Genomic DNA, 26900 nt, shown 5'->3' with positions numbered 1-26900 from the left:
AAGAAGAGGGTAACAGAGTCCAATTTTGACTCATAATTGAGTAAAATATGGCCAACCATTAATTGTTTAAGTAACTTTCTACAACCCTAGGTTGAATGTCTATTTTAGAGTTTAAATATGTGTATTTCCCACTGAAATGATGAAAAGGATTCTCGCACGTGACAATATATTGTCCTATTAAGAAATATGGTCTGTGTATGCAGTGCTGTGAGAGGGAAGTAGCGTATACATTATCTATTCTTAGTGAAGTCTCAGAATATTATACATTCCAAAAACTTCAGGTAAAATCTAACCATTTTTAGAAAGAGATGTGCTTTACAAGAAAAGCCACACACATAATGAAATCTTTAAATTCAGAATGAAAGGCAAGTTATGTAGTTAGGTGGGGGGACTGACGAGAGGTGAAAGGCCTCCTATAGCTGAACCAAAAACTTCAGTTTAGGCTCCCTGGCAACCAACGTAAAAAGAGATGTACAACAAGGTAGAAAGATAGCACGTACTTGATAAAGGCAGGTATACTGACATGTCTGGAAGAGAAACTGTCTCTTGGAACTAAACTCAACAAGCCCATCACTGATCTGCCTTTAAGGGACTCCAACACTGAACAGTATTTCTTTAAAAGACGTTGACAAAAGAAATTTCATATGACTGTTAAAACATCAACAGAACATCATCAAACTTTCATTTAAAAAGGCCAAAGTAACGTGGTCCAAGCAAGCAGCCTGATGACCTAACTCAGCTCTGACAGAGTTTGGAGCTATGCTGACCAATACAGTAGCCACTAGCCACATGTGGCAATTTCAATTTAAATTCATTAAAATGAAATAAAATGTAAAATTCAGTTCCTTAGGCGCACTAACCACATTCCAAGTGCTCAACAACCACACGTGGCTAGTGGCTGCTGTACTGGGCAGAGCAGACCTAGAACGCTTCTATCATTGCAGAAAGTTCTACTGGACAGCACTGATTTAGAGAATTCAAAGAAATAGGAGGTGAATATCCATGAACAGGAAACTAGGTAAATAACTTATGACATAGCTACATAATTAAATACTATGCGAACAATGGGCTTGATTTATATGTGCTGATCAGAATGCTATATTATTAAGTGACAAAAAAACCTCTTCATAAAGAGATCCCAATTCTGCTAAAATACACGTCAGAGTGTGTGTACGGTTTATGTGTTGGGGGCGGAAGGAGAACTGAGTTTGTTCTGCAAAGAATGGGCACCATCTTGTTAATAATGCTGGTGGGAGGGGTGGTTATGAAGGACTTCTCATTTCTAGATTATGTATTTTTACAATTATTTTTTTTTAAATTAGGAGTGTTTTTTCTAAAGCAAATAATATTCCCAAAAAGATAGAGGCACAGATACAGATAACACATACATAGATACCAAGGGGTTAACAAGCCATTTACAAAATTGAACTGAAACATCAATTATTTCAGGTAATCTTTATGAAGAAGCAACGTCTGGCATATAATTCAGGATTGAGGCCCTTAGCGATACCTGGATTAGAAGAGAACTTCAGAGCGCACACGAGAAAGATGACTTTTTCCCCCTCTGGGAAATTCAAAAACCCAATAATATTATCTGAAGCTCCAGCGTTTTGAGTCGTACGCATGGGAGAGAGAATTCAGGACAAATGAACATTTCCAAAACTGAATTTCGCATCGACTCCACCGAAGGTAGCTTTTATCTTTGCGAATGGTCCCACTGTTCATTCCGCTCCTCGCCTCCCTCCGAGTCTCCAGTTGCAGGGATCACCAAGCTCTAAGGATGTCCCTTCTTCCTGCCACTTACATCTGTCCCCTCCATCACCCACTGCCACTGCCTTCTGACACACATATCTGATCTCGCTCCCCTGAATAAAACACTTTGTAGGGGGCCATGCTACGTAAAACCATAAAAAGCAAAACTTGAACATGGCACAGAAGGTTAGATTTAGGTGTGGACACCTCTCTCTGTTTGCTATCTCTTGCCCCTCCCCTGCCCTGTGAACCCCAACCTCTTCCTAAGTGGGCTGCACAGGCCTGAGGCTTAGAGTCGGTTCCCATTCCCTACGCACAGAATGACCTCCCTGATCCTACCACCCTTCTCACCGCTTCATTGTCTCATTCTTACAAAATGTCCTTCAAAGCTCAACTCAGACATCCATGCTCCGTCAACCCTCCTACCTATGGGAAGGTGACTTTTCTACGCGCCCCCTGAAGATCTTGTACATACAAGTCCCTTATCAATTGTATTGTCTGTTCCTTTACACAACTATAAGCTCCCAGGCAGGAAGGCCCACATCTGAAACGTCTTTGACATCCCCGCCTTAGTGCAGGCTTGAGCAAGGTGTTTACTAAGTATTTGTTTAATGAATGAATGACAGCCCCACAAAATACTCAAACTAAAAACCAGTCAACCTATTTAGTTAAATACACAAGAAGAAAAAACATAGGTATTTTCTTCAGTTACCAATATAAAAATATTTTCAAATTAAAACAATGAGATACAACTATACACCTATTAGAACAGCTAAAATCCAAAACACAAACACCACCAAATGCTAGCGAGGCTGGGGAACAACGGGAACTCTCCTTCACTGCTGGTAGGAATGCAAAGCAGCACAGCCACTGTGGAGGGCAGTTTGGTGGTTTCTTACGAAACTAAACATGCTCTTATCATATGAGCCAGCAATCACGCTCCTTGCTATTTACCCAAAGGAATTGAAGACCATGTCTATGTGAAAACCTGCACGTGAATGTTTAGCTGCCAGAACTCGAAGCAACGGGTGTCCTTCAATAGGTGACTGAATAAACTGTGGTCCACCCAGGCGGCAGAACAGCATTCGGCAATAAAAGGAAATGAGCTTTCCACAAAAAGGCACAGAGGAAACTTAAAGGCATATTACGAAGTGAGAGAAGCCAAACCGAGAAGGCAACATACTGTATGATTCCAACTCTATGACATTCTGGAAAAGGCAAAAACTATGGAGACAGTGAAAAGATCAGTGGTTACCAGGGACTTGGGGGCAGAGGGAGGGAGATGCACAGTGGAGCACAAGCGGAGTTCTAGGGCAGTACAACTACTCCGTATGATACACAACGGTAGATACATGTCATTATACGACCAGGTGTGATCACAAAATATGGTGAATGCTGCTGCCCAGTGCCATCCAATGGAAAGGCAGGATATTCAATATGGGAAGTGGCGCGTCGAACCTTAGTGACAGTGTATGACAATTTCAACTTGTTTGGTGCAGTTAGTTGAGAGAAGGTGTGTTTTAAAGTGTGCCGTAAATCCTCCTCCATCATGACAACACTCCATGTCACACATCACTTCTGGTACGGCAATTTCTGTCAAATAAAAACATTATGGTGTGTCCTCATCCACCTTATTCACCGGATCTGTCCCTGTGCGACTTCTGGCTCTTCCCTAAAGTCAAAATGATTCAGGACATCATGGCAGCCACGACAGCGCAACTAAAGACATGGAAGAGGACTTCTAGAACTGCTTCAGAAAGTGGCAAGAACAAAGGGATAAGTGTGTCTGAAGCAAGGGGGAGTGTATTTTCAGGGGGGTTAATGGCAATGTGTCTTTTCCTATAATAAATTTTTAAAAATTTAAACATTCACTGTATTTTTTTTATGACACCTGGTACATTTGTCCAAACCCACAGAATGTACACCTGGAGTGAATCCTAATGACTTTGGGTGACAATGACGTGTCATTGTAGGTTCATCAGCTGTAACAAATGTACCACTCTGGTGCAGAATGCTGATGGTGGACGAGGGGGTGTACACACACACGTGAATGAGTATGCGTGTGTGACGGATACGGGAGCTCCCTGTTCCACTCAATTTTGCTGTGACCCTAAAACTGCTCTAAAACATAAAGTCAATTATATGAATGAATGAATGATACATGCAATATGCAAGAAATATAGTCAGATCTAATCTTTCATTCACTATACCTCACTACTATCTTTTATACATTATTTCTTTTTCTTTTTCAACCAACAATGTTCTATTCCTCCAGGAGGTAAATATTAAAGACAGTGTTAATGTGAAGATCAAGTGTTCATTCCCATTGGACAACTTTCCACAACGACCATCTAGAGCAATTTAAAGGGCCAGTAATAAAGCCAGTCCCACCTCCATCCCCCCAAAAACATGGGGTGAAAAGCCGATAAAACTGAAGCGAAGAATGGGGAGATTGTACTTTTGGGTTTATTATACTTCTCTCCACTTTTATGGTTATTTGAAAAATTTCCATAAGTTTTAAAAACATAAAAGTATCAATAATCACTCTTTAAAATCAGCGTGTATGCAGTAAGAGCCTACAACGTACCAGACTCTGTTCTAGGCACAAGGGGGCAGAGCAAAGGTAAAGCAGAAGTCCTGCCCCCACGGAGCTTTCGTCTGAGTACGTGGGCATCAGGAGACAAACTTCTTGGGATCTGAGAACACTGAATCAAGGTGAAGACAATGCAAGTCCTAGAACTCTCTATTTCCTGTATAAGCTGGGCATTTAAAAAGAATGTGGCCCTAATTTCTTGACTATTTGTATAACTTGCCTTCTATTTTTAAGGAAAAAACAAAACACAACAACAAAAACCCCCAGAGTAGGTAAGGGGCATATGAATCAATGAAACAGCCACATGATTCAGGCAGTCAGGCCCGCTCAGAAACTAAAAGCCAGCCTTGGTTGTGCACACTCTATCTATCACCACCACCTATGTGACCACACCAAGAGGACACTGGAATACTAGATTTACTTCCAGCTCTATCTTGTCCAAAACAGGAATGGCAAAGAGATCAACACGGCAGGCACCGAGATGAAGGTACCAGCCAGAGCTGGGAGACAAGACCTTTGGTCAATAACTGATTCAAACTAACTAGCGTCTGAATAGGAAGCTGTCACTTATTTTCAAGAAGACGGGCATGCCAGATGTGTAACTGTTTAAACAAAAACAAGTACCATCTGAAACATCAACATAATAAAATATGTCATACGTGCATCAAATATTTCCATATGGAAATTACATGTATTTTTACCCAGCCAGAACTGAAATTAACTTCGAAAATGTGACAGGATGCTCAGATAATTACTTCCTGAGTGTCACACATTAATGTTTTCTTTATGTCTGCTATTCTTGTGACCCAATAAATTGTGATGGGAAATGGAGAGGATTTCCTTTGTTGAGAAAAATGTCACAGATACTATGTTACTGCCTGACCATGTTTAGATTAAAATAGGAAGCCCACATTTCCCTTCTGTAAAGACACAAACAACTTGTTTGTATCAGGACAAAATACTTTATTAGCCACCTGATTTCTGTGTCTTACTTCCCATTTGATAGTTATGAATATATAACTGAAAAATTACAAACAGAACACCAAGCCTTATAAAGCACTCTCATGCATAAGGTAAAATTCAATTATGACAGATATGCTGTGAGCTTGGGTTAGAAAGGAAACTCACTGAAAAGAAATACATCGGCTTTGCATCCCTCTCCCTTTTTGTTAATTAGAAAAAGGTGGTGAAAATACATAAGTTTGGAATCTAACTCTTCCACTACCTGCTAGGTTTTACCCTGCACGCGCCTTACATTTTTTTCCTCCATACAATTAGGTCGTTTACCTTTCCTGAGATGTCTTATACTTCCAGATCACTTTTATAGGCTTTTCTTAGAGTACAAAATTAAATATATATATCCCATTTGCATTATTATGAATCAAGACATCTAAAAATATGCATCTTTGAACTCAAAGTTGAACTTGATTTGAAATTCTGTTTTTCATTCAAATTTGTCTTTTTCTTCCTTTTAGGCCTTCTGAAAGGTCAGCCCTTCACTCCTTCCCATATTCTGATAGCTCTTCCTGCACTCTCAACAATGAGAATTTTTTTTCGGTCCAGTGCCCAGCATTTTCCTCATCTCACATGAGGAGCCTTTCTTTCATGATCTTCATCTTTTCCTACATCCTAAATACACGCTTTCTCCAGATGGTGCCTGATAAATGCCTGAACTCCTTCCTCAGCGTTCTCCGACCCTCACTCATCAAACCACCTTGTCGTTCCCCACCCCCATCACATGTAGAATCATGGCCGATATTCTGAGTAATATTGATTCCTTTGACTTACAGCTAAATAAAACTCCCAGAGCTTTTTTTTCCACAGATGCTGCTGTTAAGCACTAGCTTGCCCATTCTGACCTTGCTCACTGTATTTTAAAACTATTTTCCCTTCTCCCACTCTATGCATTGCAATTCATATTTCTGAAGTTTCATTTCATTGGTTTCATCTCTTACATGGAGATCAGGTTCTAAAGTCAAGCAGATAACACTAAACGGAGTATAATTAAATTGAACTTAAATCCCTCCGGGGTGCCCTTCAGTAAGTCTAGAAGAGCACATTTTCCTCAGATGTTGGAACAGGACCAGATACAGTGAGTGGCTTGTATCCAGTGGCCTTGTCATACCAAAAACCCTGTATCTCAAAATATCAAATGGCATTCCTCATCTCAATGACATAACTCAAAAAAATAATTAAATGTCTGCTTTCTCAATTCTCCGAGGAATGAAACATAACTAGACTTTCCTAAATACAAAGAAGAGGAGGGAACTGGTAAAATGCAGCGGACTCTTTAGGGAGTAGGGCTGAGCTCTCGTCACTGTGAAGCCCTCCCACCTCCAGTTCCGCCTGGGACATATGCCCACCAAGCTGAACGGGGCTGGGTGACTACAGAATTGGAAATGAGTGCTCGTGTTCTCTCTCTCTCCCCCCCCTCCTCTTCTCTCCCTCCCCCACCTCTAGCCCCCAACACCTTGAAGGGCTTTTTAGATTGATGTACTTGAAATGAACTCAATTATAGGGTTTCACTGTAAATCTAATCAAATCACTAAAATATTCCCAAATGGAAAGAAACTATAACAAAAATATTAGAAAGAATGTCTCTATAAGACTATCATTGGTTTTTTCATTTCTTTTTCTGATATTTAAACATTAAAAAAATAACTATACATTAATTTTATATTCACACACAAAACCCACTTTTTAATGCTCTCCAAGAGTCATAATAACAAGGGGAATATTAACTAAGTAGGGAAAAAAGCAAGATATGAAACCATATAAATGATGTTTCTGATTAAAACAATGGAAAAAATACAGCCTTTGGGTGATGGATAGGTATTTGAGTTTTCTTTTACTCATCTTTACTCACCATTTTCTATAAAAAGTGTGCTTTGATGATATAATGGAAGGAAAGGGACTTCGCTTTTATTTTATTATTATTTTTTAAAGATATTATTGGGGAATTAGGGGAGGGGAACAGCATTGGGAAATCGGGGAAGGGGAACAGACAAGTTGCTGTCCTTTTGTTCTTCAGTCTAGTTGTGGAGGACGTCGCTTCAGTGGCCCATGTTGGTATTATCATTGAGCTCTTCCCGGTTAAGGCAGTTGCTCGCTGGCCATCGGACAGCCGCTCACGGCAGCTCAAGGCAGCTCACAAAAGCACACGTCAGATGCCAGCCAGCCCCACTGCAGCCTACGCCGTCACCAGTGACTCCTGGCAGCCCAGCTCTAGGTCGAGCTGTTGTTCACCATCTTAGCTGTAGAGGGTGTAGCGTCACTGGCCCTCATGTGGGATCCGAACTGGGGCCCTGCTGCTTAGAGCTGGCGTCCCAAGCCAACTCCTAACCACTAGGCTGGCCCGGGACTTCACTTTTAAAAGTCAGATTTCTTATGTTAGCAATGAGATTTTATCACTGCTTTCTGATTCAATAATTAACAGCAAAACCAATGGTATTCAATAATTCTTTCTCAATCTATATTGCATATGATCTGTAACAGACTAAACAACCCCATATGGTATTTCTGAAATCTTTCCCCTTGCTCACACTTAGGATATTGTCACAACGTTTTTAGCATATCTTTATTTTGCTCAGTATCACATTCCTTCTAAAAGCTACATAAAGGTCCATGACCACATACTGCTAAATATAAATACTCTTTGCCACTGAACCCCTTCAATTTTGCTCACTGCAAGAAAGTAGGACAGCAGTAATCAGATGAACATCTGTCATGGACCAGGCACCATGATAAATGATTGAAAAGTACATCTATCGCACACAACTGCCTTACAACATCATTCCTCTTTTATAGTTCAAGGAAGTAAGGCTCAGATAAGGTAAGTAACTCATTCAAGGTCACCAAATGTGGAAGTGGCAAAGCTGATATTCAAACTCAGGTCAGACTAATTCCAAAATCTAAGCTCTTTCCACTATGCAATGTGGAATGAAGAAATGCCTGCTAGACCCAACTCTGCCACCAACTTTCATTTGACCTTGAATAACTTGATTCCTCACCTATAAATTAAGGGGTGGACTAGATGACCTCAAATTCCCCTTCCTGCTCTAATGTTCTGCATTTTAAAAGCTTCCCATTCTTTATAGCATGTTGAAAAATCCTTTCGTGTGAAAACATTTCAACTACTTGTTCAGTTTATGTTCCTTCTTGTATATCCTTTGCATGCTGGCAAATTCCCCAGGTGGTGGTTTTCTTTGCATCTGGCACTACTTCCCTCAACCAAGAGAATATGTTGCTACTGGCACTATAAAATCAGAATTTCTAACAAAATTACTTTTGTCACTATGTCTAACAACTCTCTGCTTAAGTGAGCATTTTAGATGAAAATGTGATGACCACTTTTAGGATTCTACATGGACACTAGTATATTCAGGGCCATTTCAACATACTAGTGGGTCAAAGAGCTCTCATATCTGGGAAGTTCTCCGAATATCGAATTAGTCAACATATATGAGTCTTCAGTATTGGCTTTGAATGAAAATGGATCAATTGGACCAATCATGGCCTAGATTCAAACCCAAATCTTAGGGAGGAACATACAGAGCACTTCCAGCAACTGCAGCTTAAAAGCACAGGTACACACAGGAAGAAAAACAAAGATATTATTTCCAATCTTTAAAACAGATAAGTCCATCCTACCATAGATGCAAAGCTAAGTTTTGGACAAATTTCAAAAATGGTCCAACAAAAGCCAAATGCCCTTACTTTCACATTCTCCTGTTGTATTTTTCCAGGAAAGAGTTTAGCCTCTTAACAGAATCACCATTACATCTTTTGGACAAGGCATCGCTTTTGGAAATCTATCAGCACTCCCAAACAGAATGATTGCATCAAACCAAGATTTTCTGATCTGGCTGATCAGAATGTACTATCAGAGCAGAGGAACTGGTCCTTATCTTATGTATAAAAATGATATTCTGACATATGTATTATCAAGTATGCAAGCAATCAATTATCCAGTAGAGAGTGGTTTTAGGAGCTCGCGATGCGCTGAGGACTCGGAATTCGGAACATTTCCCACAGAAACAATACTAACCATGCTGGCTGGGTTTTGGGTTGGGTGCCAAACGGGACTTGGAGTCCCTCTGGAGTCCACATAGTTTTGAACGGTGTTAATTATAAAGAACCAACCTAAGATTAAATTACGTTCCAGAGGAAAACCAAACTTGAAAAACAATTTCTGGCATTAGTCTCGGGAACTGCAGTTGAATTAGGTCCTGGAATTTAAGACGCAAACAAACAAACAAAATAACGGATCCTGGTCTCTGAGGAGGGAAAACAGGAGAGCACTGAGAAAACGGGAAACGGGCTTGAGAAAACCCATCTGGGTCACAGAAGACTGGTTAGCTATGGGGATATGTAAGTGGCAGAGACTGTGTAAATCAGGAATTACATTTAATCGATGAAGAGTTCAAGTGTTCAAGAAAGATGGCACCAGGCAGAAAGACAAAGCTAACAAGCTGAAAGGGCATGAGGTTGTCTTCATTTTTAGCACAGCTCCAAAGAGGGGGGTAAAGGGTTTTCATACCTGATTTATAGGATGTCAATACAAATCACAGTCCAAACCTCCTATATTTGGCATGAATCACATATTACATACTCACTTCTCTGGTTCTGTATGCCTCAAATGAACCTTTGTGCTAAATATCAGCTTGGTAAGTTTGATCCAATCTTACGAAAACTGAGAGGCTTTCAGAGCCCTGGGCTCTCTATGCTTTGAAGGAGCACCACAAAGAGCGGGTTCCGCATACAGACAGTGGCCCCAAAAACCTCAGCAGGGAGCAGGGCAGGTCAGGAAGGGGCGCTTAAGCACCAGTTTCAGCACAAGGCTTTGCGGAGCCAGAATAGCTTAGGCTCTCGCTGTCCCTACATGCACAGTCACCTGCCAGCTGTCGCTGTGCATTTTTTTTCACAGTTTTCTGTTAAATCTGAGTTAGAAAGTTGAAATTCAAGTCTTATAAGCTAACATTTGTCGATAAAACAGTTTCTCACCACCTGGCCAGCATCCAGCCCCTCTCACGCAGGCTAATTAAAGCCCCCATTACTTGGCACGTAAAACCCCCCTTGAGAAATAGACCTAGAGAGTCGGAAGTGAATAATGGGTTTCCTACAGTTCTAAGATTCTATAATGGAGATAACTAAAAATATTTTAAGGAATTTTAATGCCTTAGAATTAATATTTCTATGGCTAACTGAAGAAACCAGGATACAAATTTGTATATAAAAATGACTCTACACACATAACACTATAAGCATAACTGAAAGACAGTACACCCGAATATTAACAGTGCTTACTAATATCAAGTGAGAAATGATGGTCTTTATTTTCTTGTATTTTGTTAACCCTTGGAATAAACAGAACTATGCACACGTTGTTTGCATTATCAAAAAAGCTGTGTGTTTGTTCCTTTTAAAGATCATTTTATAAAATGCAGAACGTGATTCCAAAGGGAAAATTTTTAATACTCCCTTTCTCTTCCTGGACTCAGGGACTGACCTCCTCATCCATATATATACCCAAGAGAAATAGGACTGTCAGCTTTGGTTCCTTCCTCTTCCTCACTACCCACATCTAATCGATTACCAAGCCTATCTTACAACCTTCACAATCGTTCTAATTCTACCCCATCACCACCATCTTAGCACAAGCCGGTAAGGTGGCCTTGCTGCAAAAGAATTCAGGACCCCCCACCTCCACACCAAGGGGCCCTCCAGCCTGCGGGTCCTCATTTATTAGGCAGACCTCCCAAAGCAGCCCTTCACACTCTGCCTTAGAGAGCTTGCACCTTCCCACGGGCTGATTCGACAGTTTAGACGTGGGCAAAGGGATCTATGATTCAAGACATCAGCATCTTCCAGGCAGTTGCTAAAGATCAAAACATAGTAAGCACTCCTAGGAAGAAGAAGAAGAGAGACCTCTCCCAGGATGAGAAGTAAAGGTTGGGGGCAAGCTGCTTTATTCTGCCTCTCCTGACAACATTCCCCAAGGGGGCTGACACTAATGCTGCACGAGGGAAGGCATTTCTGGGGAACTACATGAGTCTCCTTCAATGAACACCTCTGAGGTGTGCCATTTGGCAACTCAAGGATCATAAACCTCTGAAATTACTGCCTGCCAGATCAGACTTCTCTCAAATTATCCCGGAACCCCAAAAGCTCCAACTACGAAAATGGGAGGCTTGGTCCAGGTAACACAGATACCATGATCTCTTCAGTAGGTTGCTACATCCTGTGCTTGTTGCCTCCGGATTAGATCCTATCTAATCCATTCTCCTTGTGGCACAGCCAACAGTCCTTCCAAAAATGCAAATCTGGTCGTACTACTCCCCCGCTTAAAACTTTTCCAGGACTGCATGCCCTGTAGTTCCACACCTGGTTTCTATGAGCTTTGCGATCTGGCTGCTGAGTGTCTCTTCAACCTCAGATCTCACCCCAAACCTCTGGCTCCAATGCTCAGCCATGTAAATTACTTTCTCCCTGATCTCTGCACACACTCTTCTCTCTACTTGCAAGATGCTTCTCCCATTCTGCACCCCACCCTCTTCTTCCGGTATACAGAACCAGCCTTCCAATCCCCCCTTAGAAGCCAATTTCTATGGAAGGTTTCTCTGGGTGTCCTCCCCTCTTCCCACCAGTTCCCAGCCCCACATGGGGTTAAGTGTCTCCCCTCGCAAGTGCTTAGAGTACCCTTCCTTACCTCTGTTATAGCATTCATCAACTGAACTGAAATTGCCTGCCTTCTTGTTTTATTCCCTACCAACGAACTCCTTGAGGAAAGGGGCAGTACCCTATACACTATTATACAGCCAGCATATAGCACTGTGCTTGACACACAGTGTTGCCATCATTAAATATTTACTGAACAGATGCAAACAAGGAAAAATGGATAAACTGATAGGAATATGAAAGCAATATCTGTGCAAGTCCAGGGAAAAGGAATGAATGATACCTCAGGAGAAGTTGCTGTTTGAATGGCCTTCATTCTACTATCAATCAAAAGAAACATCTCAAAGGGCTTTCCACAACAAACCGGTTTCCAGAAACCACAGAAAGTTAACATCAACCAGAATACTTTTTTGGGGGGGTGGGGGGAATACACACATGGACAAGGTATTACAAAAGAACGATCGTAAGTATAAAGAACTTTCATAACTAGAGGCTTGACAGTGATTATAGAGAGCTCACAACTCTAAAGTTCTTTAGAATTTGACCCCTTGATCACTAATAGCTGAAAGTTTAAGATTCTGAAATACTTGGAAACAAAAACCAAATGTAAACCTGGAATAAAGACTCATTTCTAATGTCTGTTTTAATGTGACATTAAGTAGTTTCCCATGAAAGAATGGTTAAGCATTGTTTTACAGGCTCCAGGAAGCCATGTGAAGCTACAAGTGGGTCCACAGTGTATAATTTACACTGCCACATGCAGACCCAAAGTCCCTCAATAGACCCAGTTTAAAAATAAAGCATCTTTGCTTGCGCTATTTTTACCAAACTCCCATTTGTATTCTTACCGGAATGTAATAGATGCCCATCTTGGGGGTTTCATTGGCAGTCAGAAGCATTCCTAAAAATAAACACAAAGAAAAGGTAAACACACGGGGAAGAGAAAAGTACCCTTTCCTAGTAGTTTTACATTTTGAAATGCCCGAGGTGCTCAGAACACAGTGTTTGGCAGCCAGACACCCTAGGGCTCAGGTGGTGGGCTTCAGTCCGTCACCCTGCCAGGTGGGGCACCTTAAGTTTCCAAGATCACCTGTATTGGCTAAGTAAACAAGCAGTTCCCACCAGAAAGTGCCCAGGCCTACATACAGTTTGGCATCATTTTTTTTTAAAGATTTTATTGGGGAATTGGGGGAGGAAACAGAGTTGGGGAATCTGGGAAGGGGAACAGACAAGCTGCTGTCCCCCTGTTCTTCAGTCCAGCTATGGAGGACATCGCTTCACTGGACCATGTTGGTATTATCATTGCGCTCTTCCCAGCTGAGGCAGATCGGTTGCTGGCCATTGAACGGCCGCTGATGGCGGCTCACGAAAGCTCATGCCAGCTGCCGGCCAGCCCCACTGCAGCCTACGCCGTCACCAGTGACTCCCGGCAGCCCAGCTCCAGGTCGAGCTGTTGTTCACCATCTTAGCTGTAGAGGGCGCAGTGTCACTGGCCCTCATGTGGGATCCGAACCGGTGCCCTGCTGCTCAGAGCTGGTGTCCCAGGCCAACTCTTAACCAACAAGCCACTCAGCTGGCCACTGGCATCATTTTTGAGGGGGAAAGTTTTAAGCTTCAGACACACAGGTAAAATGTAGTTTTGATGTACTATTGGGTTGTGGAAAAAGTCATGACGTATTTTTTCTATGTTTTTCGTTGCAAAAATGTGTCATGACTTTTCCGACAACCCAATATTTATTATACTAATAACAAGGAAGTTAAAAAGAAAGACTTCCTTTTCTCAGTTAGGAATCAAAGAACCAAGGTAAAGTATTTCCCACCAAATGTCACAGCAAAGTAGTTCCTAATATATGAATTAAACTTCACACCTGAATTGAAATCAAAACGACTTCAGGGAAATGCTATGTGGAGCTACACCAGCAAAGAATCTAATAGTCCTTACTATACCAAATAATTAACTCTCAAAGGAATTTTAACAGGCTAAACCAACAGAGTGCTTAATAATGTAGTCTTCTCGGGTCACCATTTTAAGAAAGCAAAATTGACATAAGAGACAACTTTCCGGCATTCATTAAAGGCTTCTCTGTAGCCCTAGAAACAACAGTACCCTATGAACCCCTGACTCTTTGGTATAGAAGCAAAGTATTTAGATGTCTCAGTTTTGTTCTGTTCTCGGCCACATTTGCAACCTACTCCTCCCCCAAGGTCTCTTGAAGCAGCTCCAATCCTCAGAGCCCCCTTCCAGAACGATGCACTTTCAATAAAATGGAAATCAGCAACCACTTGGGGAGTCCTTTATAATTTACTAAGGACTTTCACATATATTATCTTAGTGAACATGCAACAACTCTCTGAAATGAGAACTAACATCGTCCCCTTTTTATAGATCAATAAACAAAGCTCAAAGGGACACATGTCCCGTCACAAGCTAGAGAATTTTAGAGCTAAGGTTTAAACTCAAGAGCTCTTGTTTTTAAATACTTTCACAAATCAACCAAATTATACTCATTTTAAAAATCTATTTGTAAAATACAATAGAGAAGTCCACAGAGGGAAGACATTTGGATTGTCAGACCACGTAATCATAATTAAATACACCAACTGTTAAGGACAATGATTTGATTCTGTTTTCAAGTATTTTTTGCTGTTCTTTTGTGACTACAAAAGCTTGTAAAAAGGATATTTACGTTGTTACAGAAAAGAAATGCTTAGATAGATGAGGTAAACGACTAATCAGAAAGCAGGCTATCTCAGCAGACCCACATCTTCCACGTGACTCCAAAGTGGGCGCTAGCCCTGAACCAACCCTTACCAAATCACAAGTATGCACCATGAAGACATCCAAAAGCACATAGTGAAGTCGAGAAAAACGAGAACATGTGTCTGGGGCAGCTGGGTGGCTCAGTTGGTTAGAGCACGTGCTCTGAGCAACAGGGTTGCTGGTTCGATTCCCACATGGGCTAGTGAGCTGCACCCTCTACAACCAGATTGAAGGCCACTTGAGCTGAATTGCTGTTGAGCTGCCGGTGGGCAGCCAGATGACTCAGTTGGTTAAAGAGTGTGGTCTTAACAACAAGGTTGCCAGTTCGACTCCTGCATGGGATGGTGGGCTGCACCCCCCGCAACTAGATTGAAAATGGTGACTGGACTTGGAGCTGAGCTGCGCCCTCCACAACTAAGATTGAAGGACAACAACTTGACTTGGAGATGATAGGTCCTGGAAAAAACACATTGTTCCCCAATAAAGTTAAAAAAAAATAATAATAATAGTCTGAATTAGAACACAACAAAAATCAGAGACATTTTCATAGCCTGTAGCCCTCATGGCTTTTCATCTGGGTACTTTTTCTGGCCCTGGAAACAAATGTTCCCTGAGGTCGGCATGGGAGGACACAGCCTCTACTGACGCTTCCCTGGCCTCCCGAGCAGCACTGCCTACACTTCTAGCCCCGGAGACGTGATTAAAGATGATGTTCCGAGGACTGAAGAGACATGTTACAACCAACAAGAAGGCTCTTGAAAAGACATCCCATCCCCTAGGCCCGGCCTCACTGGCTCAACCCTGAACCCTGAACATTCACAAGGAAACACAGCCACATGTAGCCAACAAACCGCAGAAAGGGCTCTAATCTAATTACACAGAAGAATTCAGACTGGACTCAGCAGACTGTTTTCTATAAAGGAGGAAGATCTCACTTGGCCATATATGGACAACGATACAAGCTGACCTCCGACCAAAGTAAAGTGGGGAAGGTCAGGACTGAATCCAATTACGAATGAGAGACACAAACAACCACACAGAGCCCGAGGGGTCCTGGAAGTTCCTAACAAGAAAGGAGCAGAAAAATGAAACCAGTGAAAGAAAGAGGCAGTGGGGCAAGAAGGAAGATGAGAAGAGTGTGAAGCACTGTGCCAGGCGCTTTATCCACAGGTAAGAAGCAGCCTCAGGAAGTCAGGGCATTTGCCAAGGTCACCACACAGCGCGTAAGCAGAGCAGCTGCTGATTCCAAAGCCCGTGTGACACGGGACTCTAAAACTCCAATAACTAAGACCAACTGAAAAGACTTCTTGCATAATCAAGTAATAAACAGTTAAAAAGCACAAATATAAAGTCCATATAGCAACATGGAAACTTTCAAATATAATGTCAAACTGAAAAGCAAAAGAAAATTATTACATCTAGTGTAAGGACAATTTAAAAAGTACGAGTACATGATTAATACATGAATTTCTCGAATGAGAAGAGTAATGTGAAATTATGTATGGTTTTTCCTTTTAACTTCCTTTATATTGATGTTTATTATGGTTTCAACAAAAATATGAATTTTAAAAGGCAAGGAAAGACATCAGCACCAAGAATCGAAAGAAAACACCTCCAGGGGGAGACAGAGTACAGTGTACAAGGCGCTGCCAGGTGTGACCGAGAGGAAAGAGACTCCGATACCACAGCGCCCTCCCGGAAACACGCCATGTCCATCCTCGTCTGCAGGTGCTAACGGACGCACTGAAGCCCACAGCTCGAAATCAGAAATGGTGCTCTCTGCCAGGACTACTCAGTGTGCTCCCAGGGCCAGCCTGAAAGCCAGTGCTGGGCTGGCAGGGAAGTACAGAAATGGAGAGGAAGAATTTAGCAACCTGTACGAGCAATTCAGCATTGCGGTGAGATCCAAATGTGTGGTCCTCTTTCTAGTAGTTCACTTTTATTGTATTTTACAAAAATATCGTATCAATCTGCAATGGACTGGAAATTTGAAAACAAAGAAAAAACAAAACCCTGGTCCTTCACCAGCTACATCTGAGAAGCGCTGCAGTAAAACACATGGCATTGTCGCTGCGGTGAAGAGCTCAGCGCTGCCGATCAATGAGTGCTAACTGCGCGGGGGATGGGCAGGGACGCTCCTACCCATGTGATCAGCGCTGTCTGATAGGGTCTGGAGCTGTGACTCTACTATACAGAGCACCAAGGATCCTCACAGGTGACCCGAGCGAGCAGCTCCTTTCTCTGTACGGAGAAGATACAGACAGAGAATGAAAGGCTGCTGCACATTTAACGGTAGAGGCAGTCTCCAGAGCCATGTACAGGCGGGTGAGAAAACGGAAGTTGGGTAATCTGCACAATCACGAAGCCTGAATTAGGTCTTTCTCTCCACCAGTAGCTCTGATCCCACAGGGCTGGGGCGGGGCTCGGCACATGTGAGCTCAGCAAGCGCCGCACAAGGTGGATGTGCACCTAAGTTGCAGGGCAGTGCTGCCTCTGGGGCACCCTGACCCACAGACACTGCCTGATGCTGAAACAGCTGAATGAACAAGAGGAGCAGAGGCCAAGGGGGGCCAGGAGGCCCCCACGGGGCCAGATATTGGAACCACTTCCCAATATCTGAGCAGTCTGAGTATTAGAAAGCATTACAAAAGAGTCATCGTGATTTGGCTTTAATCACTCCAAAATGAGTAAATGAGAAGACATAGGAGGAGGAACGTTTTAGCTTTCCTAATATATTGATTAAGCACAAAGCACACAGAACAGCGTTAAAGGGAGGAGGAGTGGTGAAGCAAAGGAAGGACCGGCGCACAGGAATCAACCTCGTGGATCCAAACCCAAGCGCAGCAGTTGAGGCACTTGCCTGACTGCACTTGCTGTCGCATGAAATACACTCGGCTCGTTTTGTGTTTGATTAGCCTCTCACCGGTCATCTGACAGTAAAGTCATAGCCTCTGTCCCAAGCAGCACTCTTAAAATTTTTACCTTTCAGAAAACTGAACTTGGCAATGAAGAGACCTGGTGGTTCCCTCACAGTGTGACCACATATCCTCACAGGCCCGGGGCTGACGCAACGGGATGAGAGCTGACAGGGAGGACCCAGCAGCCCTGGGCATTGTTCTGGTCCAAAATGCTGGACCATCGCAGGCGGGGCGGCCTGGGCAGGGCGGTGCCCTGGCGCCCTCCTCCCCCTCCAATAAAAAAACAAAACAAAACATAAACACAAAATGTTGGACCTACAGTGCATCAAGCCGTTAGATTTAACTTCTATTTTAGAAAAAGTACAGGGGCTGCAGGAATGAGTTAAACAACATTTTAGACTATGAAAAACAATGACATAAATCCAGGCTGAGGGACATTCCACGAGACTACAGATCTTGGAAAAGTCAGTGTCACAGAGAAGGAAAAAAAAAAAGATGAGATGAAGGCACTATTCTGGATTGAAAGAAACTAAATACACACATGTAATATATACCTTGATTATGTTCTAGTTTTCAAAAATGGGCAGAAAAAGGCATTTGGGGGACAATTAGGGACATCTGAAAATGGAATGGATGTAAGGCAGTATTAGGGAATGACTGTTCTTATTAGGTGGGCGAATGCTATTTTGACTACTACAGGAACAGAACACCACCCCTCTGATGAGATCAACACCAAGCTCGGTGGAGAAGCACCATCTTGCCCGCGGCTGACTTTTAATACCTTGCACTTTATCGGCATCCTAAACTGTTAAAGGTCTCCACGTCTAGACCAGCACTGTCCTATGGATATATCATGTGAAGCACATACAGGATTTAAAATTTTCTACTAGACACATTACAACAAAAAGGTAAGGGCCGGCCGAGTGGCTCATTGCTTAAGAGTTGGCTTGGGAGTGTGAGCTCTGAGCAGCAGGGCAGCCGGTTCGGATCCCACATGGGCCAGTGACGCTGCGCCCTCTACAGCTAAGATGGTGAACAACAGTTCGACCTGGAGCTGGGCTGCCGCGACAGCGTAGGCTACAGTGAGCTACCATGAGTGGCCGGCAGCCAGCGTGAGCGGCCGGCAGCTGGGGTGAGCTGACAAGAGCCGCCGTGAGCTGCCATCCAATGGCCGGCGACCGATCTGTCTCACCCAGGAAGAGCACAATGATCATAATACCAACATGGGCCAGTGAAGCGACGTCCTCTACAACCAGACCAAAGAACAAAAGGACAGCAACTTTTCTGTTCCCATCCCCCGATTCCCCAAAAAAATTCTTTAAAAAAAAGGTAAAATTAATTTTAATATATTGTATTAACTCCATTAATCCAAAATGTTTTCATTTCAATATATAATCAATATAAAAAATTAACAATCTACTTCGCATTTTTTTCATACAATGTTTTTGAAATCTGGTGTGTATTTTATACATAGAGCACATCTCAATTCAGAGTAGCCACACTGTGTGTTCTCAATGGCCACCAAATGGGACAGTTGAGGTCGAGAACTTTCTCTCATCACTCTCTGCCTCCACTCAAACTCTCCCTCAATCCAGCAAAAAATCACCATTGCTCCCACTTCAATTCCACCTGGCTTCCCTCACCTTCAGGCTTAGCCCAGGCCCATTTAGACCATTCAGTACTAACTAGGACCCCAGCATGCTCATCTGCCATTTATTCCGAACTCATCAGAATTGACTTTCCACCACTATTATAATTAAATCCTCTCAACTATCATAGATGAAAAGCTAACTACAAAGACGCAGAGTTTCGCATCTTTCTGGGGAGCATGGAAGTAGAAAGGGTGGGCTCTAGAATCAGGGGCAGCCGGCTCGAATGAGGCGGCTCTGCCACACACCAGCTGGGAGACCAACCCTGGGCAAACTACCCAACTTTCCTCACCTCCTGAGATGTAAGAAAGTCAGATGGACAGAGAGAAGAGATAAAAGAAAAAAATAGTGCACCACTAACTACACAGGGTTATAAAAAGACTAAATGATAAGTGAACATTACAGCATCGTCACTTAGGTTGGCACCACAGGCTCATTTAATAGATCTTAGCTGTTTCCTTCCTGTCTCAACTTCAGCGACGCTGACTGCTTGCTAAGCAGTAGCTCACTGAATGGCTCCTGTCTTAGCTTCTATTCTATTCCAAAAACTGCTGGTTCTTTTACCGTCTTTGTCCCTTCCTGTTAAGCTTGTCGGCTGGCTGCTCACCCCCTCTCCTCCCCCTCCTCCTCCCTCTGCATGGCCCCAGGTCCTGCTCTCTGCTCTCTCCCCATGTTCCCCATAGGCAATCTCATTCACTCCCACTTCTAGAACCTCTATTTACAAGTCTTAAGATTTTGTATCTGCAGCCCTGCTCATCTCGAGACCATACTTTCTACGGTGCAATGCAGTGTGGGTCAGGGCAAAACTTCACACGCACTTGGGAAGCACATTAAAAATACACATTTCTGGGGCCGGCCGAGTGGCTCAGTTGGTTAAGAGCTCTCTCAAGAGTGTGAGCTCTGAGCAACAGCGGTTCGAGTCCGGCCCGAGCTGAGCTGCCGCTGAGCTGCCAACAGGTGTCAGGATGGCTCAGCTAAAAAAAAAACCAAAAAACACATTTCTGGGCCCGCCCCCTAGATGCTCCGAGTCAGTACATTTGGGGTGGGGCCCAGGAATCTGTACACTTTAGAAAGTTCCCCAGGTGACACAGATGAGCAGCCAGTTTTGAGACCCTCTGCTGGACACTGCCACTGTCCTGTCCCCTCCTAACATTCAAGTGTTCAAAAAAGAATAATCTTTCTCTCCCAAACTTGCTCTCCCTCTTATGCTCCCAATCTCGGCTCAGAATATCACTTCCTACTTGTTTTAGTTCAAAACAGGTCTGCTCTTTCCATGACGGACACAACTGCCTTCTGAAAGCAGACTGAACAGGTCTAGACTACAGACAGAGCCCAAACACTCCGCATGTCATTCCTGCCTTCCCACGTCCTTCTTCCTACGGCCACCACAGCGCTGGCACGTGAGGCGCTTCCTTTCCCCAAACAAGCCTCACGTGTCGCGTCGTGTCGTGTCGTGTCCCGTCCATCCCATCCCATCCTTTTTGCTCTTCTTACACTGTTCTCTCACAGATCACCTCATCTCCCAACTTGACCACCAAATTTCACTCATCACTCCACACCTAATACAAACACCTCTGTACGATTTCCTCCGGTTGCTCTGGCTGAAGCCTCTCTGACACACTGTCAAAGTGCTGTCTGTACATACGTAACACAACTCTTCCTGCTCTGCCTGGATCCCTCCAGCAAAATTATCTGTGCATGTCTGTCATCAGGCTCCAACACCGCTTGAGAGTGGGAACTGTTCTCATTTTCTGTCATACCCCAATTTTTTACGGATTTACCTTAAAGGCATTGCTAAACTCAAAACCTGCCATGTAATTTGCTGAACAGCATACGACACAGAATATACCAAAACCCGTGGCTTCACGAGCCTTGTCTGTTATCAGGCAAGCCTGGCCTTCTCCCAATCCCTAATCTCGATTCCCACACACTATTACTAATCACGTAGAAGAGCCGACGAGCACACTAACGCAGCGCCTCGCCTGCCACTTGCCTATATATGGTTACCAGCTTCTACTAACAGCCAGGCTGGCTGAGGACTGAGGCACTAAAAGGGCCATTTTCTGAATCATCCACACTACTTCCTGCTCGATTCTTCAAGTAAATACAATGTCCAAAAATTGTCCTGACCAAGCCAAACCCTGTCTTATGAGTTGACAACCCAACAAAGCATGGCCTAGATCTGTCTCACTGAATGCCCCGTGGCTACAAACGGCATACCTGAGTTGGGATAGAGGCAGACATCATTAATGTCATGTTCTGGCTCCAAGGAAGTAAATATTTTTCCCTAAAAGAGTAAGCATAAAGGAATTATTAGAATAGTTAAAGGAAGACAGCTTTTGGCAATGTCATATAAAGAAAATACACTCGAGACGTAACTCAACCACATGCTGGTACGTAAAGAAATAAAATTGCCTAATAGAAATCACAAAATTTAAAAGCAATTGCTATACTGAATGATTTTTTCAAAAATTTTAGAGATTTCATTTTATCAACTTATCAAACGCTCTCATTTTAGAGATGAAGAAACCGAGGCCCTGAGAGAGAGATGACTTATCAAATAAATACAATGTTTTAAAGATAATGTCTACACAACAGGAAAGGATCAAGTTTAAAATAAAGTTGTACATCAACTTAAAAAAACCTCTCACAATCTGGAAAACACACTCTAGTTAAACTCATACTCAAACAAAGCAAAGAAGATTGATGGTCAACGTGTACAAAGAGGACAATATCTGCCATACCTACCTCACAAGGTTTTGAGGGGGATCAAATAAAATAATGGACATAAAATAGCTTACAAAACGAAACCCTATACATACATCAATTGTTAGTTATTATATAGTTAAGCCTGAGATATTTTTATTTTAAATGTGAGGGGACGTGTACTCTTTTTTAAAAAATTAAGAGAAGGAAAGTAAGAGGAAAAAAAGACAGAAGATAAGAAGATGGGAATGGAAAAAGGTGATGAAAAAGATAAACAAGAAAAGCAAGTCAAGCAAAACCAAGAAATTTGGGTGTTGGTCGAGAGGAAGTATTTAGTCATAATAACAATGCCAAAATAAAACTTACTGTAGCAACTGCAGCGTGATTATTTCAAGAGCCGACGCTGAAAATGTCTGCCAGCTCTTACATGTATTAACTCATTATTAGGGACTCCCATGGCAGGGGGAGGTAGAGTTAAAGTACAAGGAAGATGGTTATTTCAGGCTCAGGGAAACACAGAAGCCAAGTTTTAATTCAAGACTATGAAATTCACACAGCTACCTCCCTTTCTTCTCAAATTCCCATTGAAACAGGACAGAAAGAGGGAAGAAAAAAGGTAGGGGAACAAGGGGACTATAATAGTATGAAACAAAAAAGAAAAGGTGCCACAGTTAACAAATCCACATTATGGGAAACTATTCAGCAGTTAAAGGGTCCGGGAAGACACATCCACACTGATGGTCATTAGCTTTCGGTAGGCTCAAGCCAGGTCAAGGGTAACTTCTACTTTACCAGTATCTTATGAATCTTTAGAATTAAGTGTCTGCATTTGTAGTATTAAAAATAAATAGTTTTAAAGTAAATTAGTTTGGATTATCAGAGAAGGAGCAGAGAAAACTCCAGCCTGAGACACCATGAAACTTAAGAAAGCCCTCAAAACCCTCCCAACTCAAAGCCCACAGTAGTAAGTAGCATAGTCAGTTCCCTAGTGGTCATCAGGGTAGTTAGTTCTTCCAAGAATAAAATGAAAATGGTCACAAGAGGGAGCTATGTGTTACCAGTGCACAGGCAGAACACACCCCAGGATAACTCCAAAGCTCCACAGAGGTCTGGAGGGAAAAAGAAAGGTCTATACTTGGGGAGTTAACAAACGAAAATTAAAAACCAAAGTAATGGTCCAAGCAGCCAGGGACTCTGACAAGTATCTGAATGGTGATGGGGCCACAGGGAGCTTCTCCGCCCTGAGCACAGGCCCTGATGCTGAGGCCACTGGGCTTTCCACTCCATTCATCTCAAAGATGAAAAGGGAAAATAAAGAAGTGACACTTTTTGACTAAAGATGCTAAGTTTGTAATTAATTAAATGCAAAGAACTCTTAAAAGCAATTGCTATACTGAATGATTGTTTTTCCCTTTTAGTTAATGAACTAACCTTTACTTCTCTCAAAAGACTTAGGTTTTAAAATAAAAAGCAGAAGGCAGATTAAAACCAGCAATATATGTTACTTTTTAAATAATACTTGGAACTGAGGAGAGACAACATCAAACATTCTTAAGAAAATCGTTTTTAATAAAAATAGTGTGAGAAATTGTTGTATAGGTGTCATTTCTAAAACCCAAGATGGGGAAAAGGTATGAAATTGAGATGTACAATAATATTGACATAGAAAGACAATTAGTAATTCATAAAAACTTTCCTAAGGTTGTGAGACAGCCTCAAGATCTAGGGGGTTTCTTACGGATCAAATTTTTTAAACAAGGATTTACTCTCAACCTAACTGAACATGTAAACACGCACACCAGTTCTAGCAAATCAGGAAAACGTCTTTAATGCGAATAGAACAATCTTGACTACTTTATCTAAATATGAACATTATCTATCCTGAAGTAACAGCTTCCAACTAAGTTCCCCAATGAATACCTAGTATCTCTTTCTTAAGAACCCACATTACTCAAAAAAGGCAACAGAAAGAAAAGGAACATTAGGAAAGTATGCAAATAAATAATTTCAATTAAAAAAATACGTACTGAGTTCTTATTCCACATTTTGATAATTCGAGAGTCTGCAGACAAAATCAAATCTAATGAATCTTGGAAATGAATGGACTTAATGGGCAGCCCATACTGGTGATCCTTCACTAGCAGTGGTTTATCAGATCGAAGATCATATAATAAAACCTAAAAGAAAAAAACAAGTTATTTCTGTTTAAACAAAATACTTTCTCTTAAAAAGCAACTTTTAAAACTTAGAAAAGTGGCTGTCATTTGTTTCGTTACCTTTTTGTGGACATCCTAAAGTTAGCCACCAAACATGCTCTAGAGGAATCTAACTTACTCTTAAGGTACATGGTTTTATGAATTCAACCCTGAGAGTAACTTTTAGGCACACTAAGCTTTAGAACCTCTGAGCTATACTAAGAAAGGAACAAAAAGGAAAGTCCGTAAGCATTTGTGTGCATTCAATACATATATACACACTGTGGGCCGACTATGTACCAAGCACTGTCACAGCAAGGGACAGAAACAAGAATAAAAGGCATAAAGACGACAGTCCTGGTAGATTGAAGACAGAAGAGGTGGCAAGGCTGTGACTGGGGGTAGGAAGGCAGGGTTCCGAGCCCTGTCACAGGAGGCAAGGGGCCTGGGACAGTTAGAGCTTCAGCCCAGGTCCTCTCTAGACCTTGAGGACAGAGGTAGTAACTCTACTAGAAGCAGGTTCTCAGACCTGTTCTGGGGGGAGAGCAAACGCACAAGCGTGTGGGCTATGCCATGAAGAAAAGAAAAGATGGAGTTAAACCTCTGCAGTGATCGCCTCCGTACTTCTCAGACTAGCATTCGCTGAGGTGTGTTCCCGACCACTCACTGCATGGGATTTGGTTCATGGTGCTAAGTGAAAAACAGATGCCTTGGACAAATACAGTTTGGAAATATTTATGAAACACATTTCTTATCTACAGGCATTCTCAAAGCCTTCCATATAGTATTTAAATGCACTATGACTCTCCAACAGTAAAAACTGGGCAGAATTCCAAACTCTTCTGACCACAGAATTCTGTTCCACACACACTGTGGACAGCGCTGTTCCAAACCGCAGACAAAAGAATGTCGGAGGCGTGCCCTGCTGTAGCTCTGGCTTGAGCGCCTCTCGGGTCCACCATTAAGGCCGGAATCAGCATTTCTCTAGGTGCTCTACAAGAGCACTGCATTCTGCAGTACTCTGGCCAAAGCAATGATGCCCCATTGTGTTCCCACAGCCGATAGGTGTGTGGATGTTTCCCATGGTACACACCTCTGAAATGCTCACTTACGGGTGAAGCTTCCAACTTAAACGTATTTACCTGCCCTGTGGATGTTCCAACTGCCATGGTCAATGCGCCATTAAATTTCAAAGCGGAGATTGTTGGTAAACTGTTTATCCTGAAAGGCAAGATATTCGTATGCCATGTATATAAGGCCAAACCTTCCAAATAACAAATTCCTTATTAATCTTCACTTTAAGACTAATGGGGAAAATCATATTTCTAGCCTTCTGTTTAAAAGGACATTGTAGCCAAACTTTCTTTCTTTTTTTTTTTTTTTTCTTTTAGCTGAGCCATCCTGCCACCTGTTGGCAGCTCAGTGGCAGCTCAGCTCGGGCCGGACAAACTTTCTTAATCAAAATAAAAAATAAGATTTACATATAAATGTAATCTATCTTTAAAAACTGTAAGAAATATTCTCAAAGTAGCTACAAACAAACAAAAAAGCTTCTGAATATATAAAACCAATTTAAAAAGCATCAGTATGATAAAATCTTTCATTTTAATTAAACCAGGATAAGGTATTTATAGAAACACCCCCTTTTTGCTTAAGAAAAAACGATCGTATATTCAGGCATGGGTATATCCATTTCCCCTTTTAAACTTAGCTATGTCAAACTAAAATAAAAGACTAGGGTCCAAATGGGGACCCAAGAATCTCTAAGAGAAACAAAAACTGATGAATGGTTTTGGCTATGAATCTGAAATATGCTTCTCACTCAGCACCCGAGAGTATCAGCATCCAAAGCAATGCCTGTGGTGGCAAGGACGCTAGGCCACAAGTCAGAAGCGGACAACAGTCCTGATTTCCAAACTACTGTCTTCGTGGCCTTGGACCAGGACCTAGAGTGCAGGCCGCTGACTGCCGGCATCCTCAAGTCTCTTGCGCCACTTAAAGCCTCACCCCATCGCTACGATGAAGCATCAGTTTGAAACCTTGAGGCCACATCATTTGTAGTCATTTACTCTTCAAAATGAGCTTTCAAATCAGTTTTCAGTGTAGTAAAATATTATTTTTCTTCACTTACTCAAATTTTTTTCTCTTAATAAAATTTTGTCATTTTCTTCAGTTAAGTACTAAGTTTATTTATCTCTTAGTGTTTTACAATTTTTGTTGTTATAAATGAGAACTGTTTTTCACTGTATCTTTCTAATTGACAATGCTGATAAATATCAAAGCCACTGATTTTGTACATTGATTTTGTAACCAATTTACTTAATTCTCATATTAGTTCCCACAGTGTTCCAGTTGATTCTACTGTGTTTCTCAGGCAAATAATCATGTCATCTGCAAATAACAACAGTCTGGCCATCTCAATCCAATATTTACACTTATTTCTTTCTCTTATTGTATTGGCTCCACCTTCCAGAACTCCACTTCTGTCAAATAACAGAGGTTGACAGCTTATAATGTTTGTGTAGGAAAAAATTAAGCTAAGCATAAAAAATAAAATCACGGGCCGGCCGAGTGGCGCGATGGTTAAGAACTCGCTTGGGATGCCAGAGGGCCCCGGTTCGGATCCCACATATGAGGGCCAGTGACACT

At 42.1% G+C, this 26900-nt stretch overlaps 1 protein-coding gene across 1 annotated transcript in view; it reads right to left on the bottom strand.

Moving 5' to 3' along the window:
• Positions 1-26900, bottom strand: part of NOL10 (nucleolar protein 10) — an 80292-nt gene that overhangs the window by 34150 nt on the left and 19242 nt on the right. Inside the window, exons 10-13 of the mRNA XM_019650050.1 lie at positions 25394-25472; positions 24084-24233; positions 21571-21637; positions 12871-12923 (exon numbers count right to left, since the gene is read on the bottom strand). Coding sequence (XP_019505595.1) covers positions 12871-12923; positions 21571-21637; positions 24084-24233; positions 25394-25472 — 349 coding nt within the window. The remainder of the gene's footprint in view (positions 1-12870; positions 12924-21570; positions 21638-24083; positions 24234-25393; positions 25473-26900) is intronic.

This window comes from Hipposideros armiger, unplaced genomic scaffold (genome assembly GCF_001890085.2).
Source record: "Hipposideros armiger isolate ML-2016 unplaced genomic scaffold, ASM189008v1 scaffold_137, whole genome shotgun sequence".
Classification (NCBI taxonomy): Eukaryota; Metazoa; Chordata; class Mammalia; order Chiroptera; family Hipposideridae; genus Hipposideros; species Hipposideros armiger.
The sequence above is the reverse complement of the archived record's forward strand: the minus strand, read 5'-3'. Positions and strand labels throughout refer to the sequence as shown.